We start from the raw sequence: 11,740 nt of genomic DNA, 5'->3' as shown, positions 1-11,740 counted from the left end.
TCAATCCAGCCCTGGCGATTAGTTTTAAAAAGTCCATTGTCCCGTGAGTTTGCACATGTATGTCAATTCAAAGGTAAACACGTTAAAGATATTTTTGTGATATGAAACTCGACTCGATAAAAACAAGTCGAACAATGTTCAATAAATTCGGCTTTTTCTCGTGGTATGAGGTGCAGATTGCATAAATTCCTAAACATCAATAATACAAATACCATAATTTCATTTATGGATATGAAATAACCAAATGAATTTTTTTTTGTTTGCGCGCCTCAATAAAAAGGTGTAATTATTCTCAAATGTTGGGCAAATTATAACGTTAAACAATTCTAGATATCGGATTTCCCACGGTTCATGTTTTGAACGAAGGTTCGGCAGCCATTGTATTTACCCTCCTTCAATTGTTTACTTAGTGTCAAAATCAGTTATTTTGTTTGATATTTAGATAAATAGCTTCCTATCATTGTCAGACATTTTGGTTTCGCCTCGAGAGAATTGACACCGAGCGTGTCAAGGCATGTGCCCGGCCTTATAAATAAGATACAATCGGTGTATTGTGTTGTTTTTATACCAATTCGGAAGCTCTTTAAGCTATGGCGGGACGACCCTGATCAGGCGAATCGAAACGAATGTTACAATTTGACCTATGACCCTGCATGACAGAACGATGACCGATAAATGGCAAATCGCAACAACGTTGTAATGACTGTTGTGGGCACGAAAGTTGTTTCATGCAAGAACTGGATCAATTGTTACGATAAGTTCACGCTTATCCTCCTCGTCTTCGCTAATCATATTTGATCCGAGCATGATCCTGATTGAATTACCGTATGACTGCAAAAGCAAACGATGTAGGTGAATTTCGAAGCCGCAATTCAGCGTGACACGGGTGACAGGTACTACTTGAAGTTGATTTCAACCGTATCGTTATCTTTCATCGACCACTGACCACCTCAAGCCGTCTTTTCCCCTTTTTTGACCGTCCATCTTTCGATGTACATCACCCATAACCTGCATAGCATACACCTTCGTTTTGTTTAAAAGTGTCTAGGCGGGATTTATGTGCTCACTTAATCACGAATATCATGTCCAAATATAAAAGTAAAACCAGAAGTCATTATCGTGGTTGGATACGGTAGTCGAAATGCTCAACTGCAAACGTCGGCGGTTGGGATGAAGTAACATCCCCACGTTTGTCCGCATAGTTGAAGCTAAATTAGGCGTTTAAATTTGAGTGACGTAGCGTGACGCCTATAGCCCCGTTTTAATCGTAGATTACCGCACGTTGGTGGGAACTCATCATGTAAGCCACTTTGTTTGGTCTAACTTATTGAAGACCTGGCGCCGCACGCAGATCATAATTATTGAGCTCAAAGATGAGGCATTTCATGTCCATGGAAAATTTTATGATTCATCCCCGACGAACGCAATTTGACTGTCCGGCACTTTCAATCAACTTACGTTGTACACCTTCGCTTCAAGGTTCAAATCTACTGCACCAACGATTACATCTGTTCGAGGTGGTTTCCAATGTCGTCAGGATTGAAGGTCGAGTGGGGTTTGTAGAAAACGCGGAAACAGAAGAATTTTATTGTATTTTATCGTTTTTAGTATTTATTCAAACATTCAGGCAAATCGTCTAAAAAGTTACAATCTGAAAAATGCGACGTTTTTATGCATTCGTACTTACACTATTTGTTTCCACGTATTGCCTGAGCCCTAAGGAGTAATCATCACTTCGTATCAACCGCATTTTTGTAAAAAAAAAACGTGCTCAATAAGATGAACACAATCAACCATACACTACATCTGTAGTTGTAATTAATCTAAACTCAGTTTAATGCAGTCCAGTATTCACAAAATAACCGACTTGTTTACTTTTAGATACGATTTAATCTCATTTTACGCCGATTAAAATATATTATGTTACAGTTTCATGATCCTCGATTAGGTTTTTTCACCAAAAGGAATAACACTCAAATATTTTATAAATCCCGAAACTATATAGTCGTCAAAGAGGCGTTACTGACACGTTGACTCATTTAATCTGACTTTTCGGTTCATTAGAAGCGACTATCCCTATTTGTTGACCGTCCCGATTACAAGGGGTGTCAAGTCCTATCTTTATATAAAGAATGCTATCAATTACTTTCGAACCCCAAGTGCGTATCGACCAGTAATCGGCTCAATGGTATTTTTATAACGCTGTAACAGAATAAGTATCATTTACACAACATTTTCAAGTAATCGAAAAAAAAACATTTTGCAATATAATTGTATTTTAGGTGGCGCTGTAATATACCTACATCTAGTAATTTGAAATACCAAAATGGTAATTAACGGCAGCGATGTTTATAGAATTTTACATATGGTACAAACAAAACGCAATCGTAATGAAAAATATATATTAGTATTCAAAGAGCCGATGAACTTGGAATTGTAACCAAAAGAACTCTAAACGAGAAACCGTCTGCACGTTTCTATTCTCTGTAAACTTCTCTTATGCTTCATTTTAATTTTGTTAAAATATTTAAAACCAATGGAAAATATAAATTTTTGCTGAAACAATGCCAATAGGAGCAGACGAAGTCAGAGGACCGACAACAAGCAAAATCAACTACTAATGTTTTGTCATCACATGCACGCAACATGGGAGGTCCTTGATCATTGTCTTGTAAAAAACGTTAATTTTTGATGCTGTTGATGATTGTTGTTTATGGCCATATTGGTGAGGTATTTACTTGCATAGAGGTTAAAGAAAATACACATATATCTAATTTGTAATTCCTTGATTAATTGAGCAAATTATGCCTATACCCTATGCATAAAGATATTCTTCGTTGCTTTTGGTATGAAATAAAGACTATGAGTTACAGTGAGATGTCGCGCACTGGATCATGTAGATATTTGATGCTTTTTGGGGTAAATTTTAACCCTAAAATCAAATTATTATTTAAGCGAGTACATGTCGCATACGTGCTGAGCATCCAGAAATTATGGTTGGGCCGAGATTTTTGAAAATCATCTGTTAAACATCATATTGAAGCAAATTCAATAATATTATTGTTATATACTTTGCACGGGCACACTTTGATATAAATATATTATGTATAATTCTATCTCTCCCATGTGACGACCCTCAGTCTCAAAAAATCAAAATTTTGATGTCTCACCAATTGTCCTTTCGCGGATTTCCAACCATTTCACAAAAACAAAATATTCGAAAAAAGTATTAAAAACTTGAACGATTTTAACTCGCCAACATTTTGCTAAAATTTTTCATTCTGTTTTTTATTTCTCGAAGATGACAGATTTAAAAAAATGTTAACTGTTGATTGATATCATTATATTCACAACAGAACTGTCAGAAATTTATTTACAGCATAAATATATCAAGAAAATAGATTATTGTGTATTAAAGACTTGAAGATCAGAAAAGCTTGACATTTATGTTTTACCAAAGTTTTTTTGTAAACATGTGAGTAAAAATTGAAATAGAACTTTTGGAACATAAGAATGCATTCCTGTTTCTTCATTCCTATCGTTTTGACCAACGCTAACTTCCTGTTTTACACACAACTTCAAAAAATTAGGAACAATGTTCTGTTTATACTCTTTACACTCAGTGTCCGTCTTTTTTATGAAGATTGACCTGATGATGACTCTGGACTTGTATCTGACTTGAATCCATCTGATTGGCCTCCTCTCCCGGGTTGAGACATGTTTATAGCGTTATTATGAAACGATGCTAGAAAAAAAAAAATAGGCATTATATTCTGAGAACCGATGTTATGTCGTAGTGTTCAAAAATGCGCTGTATGTTTTATCGCCAATATTGCTGTACAATGTTAACGTTCAGAAAATTTTGATTTGAAAGATTTAAAGAAAACTTCGATAAGATGAACTTTGTAATGCTACTGCTGTGTAAATTATCAATTTGAAGGATCTATATACACATAAGTATCCACAGAGTGCGCTGTTTAAAATATGAAATTGTGAAGAAAAAATAGATATAGGTATTTGATTTTTGTTTTAGAGTATAAATCATATAATAGCGTGATTATTATTTATCATTATTTGCTTCCAAATAAAAATTAGAACTGCAACAAATACAATTTTCTTTTCATACACGGCACATTGTCGTAATTAGTGGTTGTCAATTTGAAACCTTTTTTCTGTCATTATCGAATAAGTCATTAATAGTCCAAACCCAACGATACATAAAAATTATCCACGTACTGGGTAACGTGAAAAAAAAAAAATTTTTTTTTTTCGGCGGATCACAGTTTACCTAAAAACCACAATTAATTTCTTACCTGAGTAGTTGTAACGATATGGCGGATAAACCAAATTCTCTCGCTGGTTTTGAAGATCATATTGAACATACGGAGGAGGTGTGTGTGTCTCTTTTTTAACTCTAACATCGTTATCCCATCGTTCAGTATTAGTATCCTTCATCGAAGCAAATTTAATATACGGGTGTTGTCTTGAATTACGAAACATAGCACTAAACGTCTCTGTATCATTGTTACCGTTATTTAGAATTCGACGAGAATAAGATTTATTTGTATATTCGTCTGCGTAATTAAACATGGAATTTTGTTTTGACATTGTTTGATTCCAAGAAATAATATTCGCATTTATGTCAGAATTCGGTGAGGATGTTAAATCATTTCGGTGATAACAAGAACTCCGTTCGATAAAATTTTTTCTTCTCTCTTCCTCTATTTGACAATCAAAAGGAGAAACAATATTACTTCGCGGTGAAAATTGTGAAACATCAGTCGAGCTAGGCCTACTTGAAATTTTAATTGGTGTCTCGTTCGTTTGGGCTTTCATACAGGATTGAAATCTTGTGGCCGCACATGAGGGTAGTAACGATTCTTCATTTTCATAATTATGTTCCAGATCACCATTCTGTGTAGAAAGAGCAGACTCCATTTTGATATCATTGCTCGCTGTATTATGTTCTCTAAACGCGCAGGATCGTAATATATTATTACTTGCGTTTTGTGTTGAATGGGAATTATCGTTGCTATCAATACGGCCTTCATTTTGTTTTTGAGTGTCTGTTCCAGATGACTGTTCAGTGGATTTTTGTTCTATTTCGTTTGTTTTCTTTTCCTGTTCTTCTGTCTTTTCTTTATCATTCTTTTTACGATTTCCTCTCTTTTCGGGATCGAATCCAAGTATGGATTGTAACTGCTTGATGTACACGATTGCCCCACGCAATGTTTCAACCTAAATGATTTTGTTTTTACATATATATTTGTGTGCCTTGTATAAAATATATAACGGGCATTGCGTAATTGATCGAAGAAAAATTTGCCACCAATAAAACGAATTGAGCAGTAAAAAAGCGTACAATTGATCATAAATTTTAATTAAAAATAATAGCGTTATATTTCCATGTTGGTATAAGATATTTTTACTTTTACCTTCTGCTTATTTTTTCTTTAAAGTATTGATCGAAAAAGTTCAAAAATTTTCGCAATTGAATCTTTCATCTGAATTAATCTTACTTTGCTTAATCTCTTTTCCGCATATTCTTCTGGCAAATGTTCCCGCAATCGTGCATATCCTTCGTTGACACATTTCACTCTTTGTCTTTCCCGTTCATTTCTTTTCCTGATAAATGCAGGCTCAAAACTGTAATCGTACATACCATACGCTGCCACTGCGGCTGCATGAAAAGGTAAATACGGCAATCTTGATGCAAACGCCGCTGGATTTGCAGCATATTTTGGATCCAAATAACTTTCAATACCAGTGCCGTAAGGGACAGATGCTGTCGGGTGATATCCGTATTGGTCACCGGAAAATCCAGCATCGTGATAAGCGGGTGATTGGTAGCAAACGTCGGCGTAGTCCTGATAAAATTGTTGATACTGGCCGCCTTGGTGATGGTAATGTTGCTGACCGCTTTGCTGCTGATGTGATTGCATCGACAAAGCCGCCATATGCATTTGATTCCCGTAATGGTGATCCATCCTAGAGTTATTCTAATTTATTTATCAATGTACAACGCACAATTTGCTAAATATGAAGAAAAAAAAACGATTTTTATGAATATGCGATAAATATGTAGCAAGCTACTCTGTAAAGTGTAGTTTCATTTTTCTGTGAGGCATTTTACATTGGGGCTTTGAAGAAGGCGACAAAAATAGGTGCAATGATCAATATTTAATTATGGGAAGACTGAAATTTTCCGATTTGGCATCGCCTATCAAATTTATTGTATATTAGGTGCTGTGGAGGTCACGAAGGTTGGAACTCGGATTCTGAGACCATCAACTCAGATTTAACGTGCTAACAAGGTAGCCCATTGCGCCCAACAACAAATTGCTAGTTTTACATTGCTCAATCCGTAAACTATGGATAATTTTCGTCAGAATAGATTGAGTTTCAAGAAAACAGGTTTAAATGCCAATTTCAATCGTGGGAAATTTTTCCGGGTTAACGAAAGTACAACGTACGGATAAAGTACAGATGGCAACGATTTTCTTAGAGGGCGTGCCCTCAAGTTCAATATCAAAGGGATTATTACTCGTCGGTAATTGAAAATTTAAAAGTCTACGTATCCGCTTCCTAATACGTTGGCGTTCGTGCAAAATTTAGATTCATTTTGTTGCTATTTCCCCCCAAATGTCGCGAAAGTTTCATTTTTATTGGAATCTGATAGTTTGGATATTCCGATTTTTTTTTTGGAAAAATACAACCGGAACAATGGTGAAAAAAATAGGTGAAAACAATTTCTGAATTAAACTGAATTAATTATGTAGTCAGGATAAATAATATCCATATTTATTTAAATTCGTGCGTAACATTTATAGTAACAGATTCATATTTAGATGAATCGGAATCACATTTTAAGATTTTTTAAAATCTAATTCTTTGCGTTCATAATACCCGATGGATTGGAGAAATAAAATTATTACGTGCAAGTTTACTTGAAGATGTTTATTAAAAAAAAAAAAATTTTGATTCAGACTGGAAAAAAATGGAAAAATAAAAACAAAAAATATTTAATGAATATATATACCAATTTGGAGGGTGCTGTGAGCCAAACACTATATAGGATATAATATTAAAACTAGATTTAATTTTAAAAAAGCGAAATAATGTAAACTATTCCTTATGCTCCGTGTATTGAAGCAATTTAGTTTTAAAATATTTAATTAAATAAGTTATTTAATTAAAATCTGTCTCATATCCAAGTAGATAATCTCGTCGAATAATTTTCAATTGAAAATATATTTATGAAATAACCAATAATTTTTTTATTGAAGTTGTAACTTCAGGCGTGGTATTATTTACCTGTTATCCATACATATCCTGATTACTAATACAACTCACCTTTTTTTTTTCAAAAATATATATAATAAATATAAAATAATATAAAGACGCTCGTCGGCTAATCTGATTGTACTGCAGTACTAAATTATATTGTAAAATTCATTCATTTTATTGCAGTGTATATTTATTCCGGATAGGTTTATTTTCAGTTTCCTAACAAATGAAATTCAATATGATGTTAATATAGTATATCGGTGATAATGGCACGCTCCACCCTACGATAATTTTTCATTCCTTCTTCCTGATTTATATTTCACGAAATGAAACGGAATCTGTTTTGTTTTTTATTAAAAGAAGTGCTAAATAATAATAAAATATCGACAATATAGAATGTTGATGTCTTACACAACTTCCTCTGTGTTTATTCACCCAAATCTATCCATTATTGCTTTGATGTATGACACCAAAAAGAAAGATTCACACTGTTAAAAAAATAATTTAAGTTGTGTTTAATTTAGCGGTAATGATTGTTACCGCTGTAAAGTTAAATATTTGCAAGTAGACTGATATGTCCTTTGTAGTTAAAGTTTCGGAACACTGCAGTTTGGAATGTTCGTCAGTGTACATTTGAAAAACGAAATGCCGGTACTGTTTCAGTTGTAACCTTACCGGACATGTTTCATTAAGCTCATTGTTTTGACCATAACTGTACTGATGGCTATCGATTTTTCAAAGTACCACTGTGTGCGGTTAAAATTGATATTTTCTTAGTATTTTCTTCGTGATTAATCCCTCGTTCACACCTGAGTATTGTAGTCGCATAAACATACGTGAATAAAATAACGTTAGTGGCTTTGTTCCACATGGTCACCGGCGGGCGTCAAGAACAAAAAGCAAACGTATTGAACATTAAAAGAAAACCATATCACCGGCTTTCTTTTGTGTGCCATCATCATTTTTGTGCCCTGATGACCTGCAACCTCAACCCCCCATTTCGCTGTGATTTTTGTCTCCAAAATTGACGTAATTAGATTGAGTGTTAAGTGGTACCATCTCCTCACGTGTCGGCTCCGTTTAACTAAATATTCTGGTAGATTTGACCGCGAACGAGGCGAAATTTTGCTTTCATAGTCGCGGCTAATGTGAAGCGAACAACACGCCCTAACCTTTTAATGTATTTTGTACACACACAAGGTCGCATCCAAACTGATTACAAGTCAACAACAACGCATTGTTACATTATTTTCAAGAATATTAATCATTTCACTCTTCAGTCGGTCACTTTCCCTGTAAAAATATTTTCGATGATATTTTTTTTGCAACCAAAAGTTGGGTTGATCACTTTGGATGCCAACGTCAATCAATAGTAATCATACTTATTACAATGTTAAAAACTTTGTACAGCCCAACCGATGCTGGAGTCAATAAAGTACTTTTCAGTAAACCGTTATAGAATCGTTCACTGTGGAATTGCATATTGAGAGTTTGAAAATTTCCTCACTTCCCAGACTTATATTTCTGTTTGAGTCAACCGAACAATCGAAAATAAAATCGTCAAATTTTCGAATTATTTGATTATTATGACATCAGAAAGAAACATAGATTTGTAATGGACAAACATAAATTTCAAGTATATATCGAATGGGACTCCAGCATTACCAAGTCGTGTTTTGAGTTGTTTCGTCAATTGTACGTCGTTGTTATGCAATGCATGAATGAACTAATCACCGTAAATGACAACAAACAAAATCTTAAACAGTATACAGTACAAAAGAAAAGATAAATATAAGTTTTTAAACGATAAATATACTTCGATTTTAAAATTATCCGGAATAGAAATTCTATTTCTACCGAAGTTAGTTACTCCCTGAAATAGCGATTCCAAGTGGATTAATTCAAAATTTAGCTATTTTCCAATACCAACATAAAATTATTATTAGAGCAATGTTACCCCAGAACGCCAAAAAATTAGATACACGACCATTTAACGCAAAATCACGTTTAAAATATCTTTCCCTTGGTATCGATTTCTTTCTCGGGTGGGGCTAAAAACTAGATCTGTGATACTCAGGCTAATTTACCAATTTTCAAACTTGACGCTCCTCGATAAAGCCTCATGTTTTGTCCTTGGATACGGTTCAAATATCATCAAAAAAGTGCTGGAAACTACTTTCTGTATTTGGTGTCACAGATTAGATTTAACTAAATATAAACAAATTTCGAGGATTTGGCATAAACTTCAAGACTAATTTAGAAACATAAAGTTTATGTGTAGATATGGTGTTGAGAGAAATATAAACAATATTTTCAAAATAGTGTATTCCACAGGATGTATATTTCAGAAATAGTACCAAAGTTGTGTTGATGAAAACAAATTTAAATATATCATTCAAAATGGAATATATAATTAATGATGACGAAACCTTGTTGCTTATTTCACTAATATTCTAGCAACCAAATATAAGAGATAATCATCGAAACTCATCTGATTAACGACGTAATTATAAATGAAATTACAGCACTTTTTATCAACATTTTTTTCTTTCTGATGACAATAAATCTATAGAAACGCCTAATAAAATACGTTCCTGTGACCTCAAAGCATGTCTATCTTGACCCCATTCGCTTCGCTACATTTAATTTGCAACAAACTGGGATAACAGTTTGAAGAGTTCCGGGTCGTCGTGGAAAACAAGAGGACTTGCAACACTATACTTTTCATTGAGATTGATCTATGATACGACCGCGTTAAGTTAAGATGGGTCAATGAAAATCGTATTTAATGATTTCCATCCATATTGATGTCATTGTACACGACGGCCATGACTAGTTCGTTCATCCGCAGGTCGGCTATCTATGTACGCCGCACTTAGCAAACAACATGACACAGTATATTAGCTAAACGATTCACTTTGGAAAAACGGTTTCACATAATGTATGTTGGACGCATAGGAAATCTGTTGCTTCGATTTGCACGCCATGCAGCCCAGACATATCAAACGAAGGAAAATGTTTCTGCTGCAAACATTTCTTGTTTATATGTATCTTGCTGATTCGAGGGAAAATACAACTTCAAGGTTACGTGACGCACGAAGATTTAACCTTATCATTATCACCATAATCTTGCATAATGTCCTAGATATCTATGTAAATAGTACGAGGAAGAATACGGCACTATTATACTGGGGTGCGTTATCAAATATGCATAATAAGTTGGAACCTTTTTTAACTTTCTAACAATGTAAAATATATCAATCTACTCGACGATACCCAAAAGTTAATTTGACTTACACTGATACAAGCATTCACATCCTGTCCCCCTTCTCGAAGTACACTATCTTCTTGTAGGACTACGTATTTACTGCATCCAATACACCTTTTCTTTTGTCACATTCTTGTTTTATAAAAATAAAAACTCATGAAGGTAAACAAAACGTTTCATCCACAGCATAAAGACTAAAGTGCCGTTTGACTATGTATGTGTCGCAAAAAAACAACAGAATAAAAATTATACATTTCCTTATTATAACTAACTAGGCCTAGTCTATAGAAATAGTCCCATTGCTGTAGAACGTTCTGGAATTTCTCACAATTACTGCATTTTTGAAATGTGTGAGAGTAAGTAGGCAGAGAAGCACTTTACGCGCAGTGACAAAACATATTGTAACGTTAGCGTACTAGTGTCTGGATATCGTGCAGGTAAAATTTACAAGCAGGATTCCGATATAGCTTAGGTCAGCAAAACAGTCAAATTTAACAAACACTTTGTTTCAATTAGCAGAAAAGCACAAAACCAGCGACCCTTGCGCGTCTGGGAAACTCTTGCATTGAGATTGACCGCCCGATATAAGGTAATCGGAACTTTATTGATTTTTAAATCTTTGTTCATCGTCACCCAACACCATCCACTGACCGACCCAATACCAACCGCATTAGTCTAGTGTTCAATGCCGGATTTATTATCACATCGATAATTAATTGTTAGTGATGGGGGACACCTGTAGTAGCGAGTATCGAATATCTACTAGCTGTCACTTCGTCTCAAGTCTAATGGGTGATCGGAGAAAATCGCACTTTTTTACAACGATTTAATTCAACAAAGTGTTTTGTCGGATTTTTTGTTGTTTTACATCGAGATTGTCCGTTGAGAAGACGGTGTCTATTTTAAGAGTAAAATAAAGTAAGCTCAATAAAGTTTAAGTACGAAACAAAAGAGGTTCACGCGATTCAAACCCTGTGCCATCTTTGACTAATATTACCTTTATCAAAACTGACATCGTTAAAGAACTGACGAGGCAGACTTGGGACTGGTTTCAACTTTCGAGGCGCGAAAAGCCCGGAACTTGGAAGTGTTTGACCGCGAAAGTATTTGCGTGCCTATCAGTTTCTGTCAATTCTTAATTTACGATTTCGATTTGTCAAGGAGATATACGATATTTCGTTATTC

The 11,740-nt window shown here is 34.5% G+C and overlaps 1 protein-coding gene across 1 annotated transcript; it reads right to left on the bottom strand.

Annotated features, from left to right (window-relative positions):
- Positions 1 to 2,244: 2,244 nt before the first annotated feature.
- LOC120331382 (uncharacterized) lies at positions 2,245 to 6,058 on the bottom strand. Its single transcript, XM_039398454.2, has 3 exons — positions 5,520 to 6,058; positions 4,314 to 5,238; positions 2,245 to 3,745 (listed from the first exon to the last, which is right to left on the bottom strand). Exons 1-3 carry the CDS (start codon positions 5,985 to 5,987, stop codon positions 3,636 to 3,638), a joined length of 1,503 nt encoding a protein of 500 aa, XP_039254388.2. The 5' UTR covers positions 5,988 to 6,058; the 3' UTR covers positions 2,245 to 3,635.
- Positions 6,059 to 11,740: the final 5,682 nt, after the last annotated feature.

This window comes from Styela clava, chromosome 6 (assembly GCF_964204865.1).
Source record: "Styela clava chromosome 6, kaStyClav1.hap1.2, whole genome shotgun sequence".
Taxonomy (NCBI): domain Eukaryota; kingdom Metazoa; phylum Chordata; class Ascidiacea; order Stolidobranchia; family Styelidae; genus Styela; species Styela clava.
Note: the sequence above shows the minus strand (reverse complement) of the source record. Positions and strands in the feature narration are given on the sequence as shown.

Coding starts and splice junctions, on each gene's coding strand:
- LOC120331382 (XM_039398454.2), bottom strand. CDS start 5,987: ATGGATCACCATTACGGGAATCAAATGCATATGGCGGCTTTGTCGATG. Junction 5,239..5,519: donor CGGAAAAGAGATTAAGCAAA/GTAAGATTAATT, acceptor AAAATCATTTAG/GTTGAAACATTGCGTGGGGC. Junction 3,746..4,313: donor ATATCGTTACAACTACTCAG/GTAAGAAATTAA, acceptor TTTTTTTTCTAG/CATCGTTTCATAATAACGCT.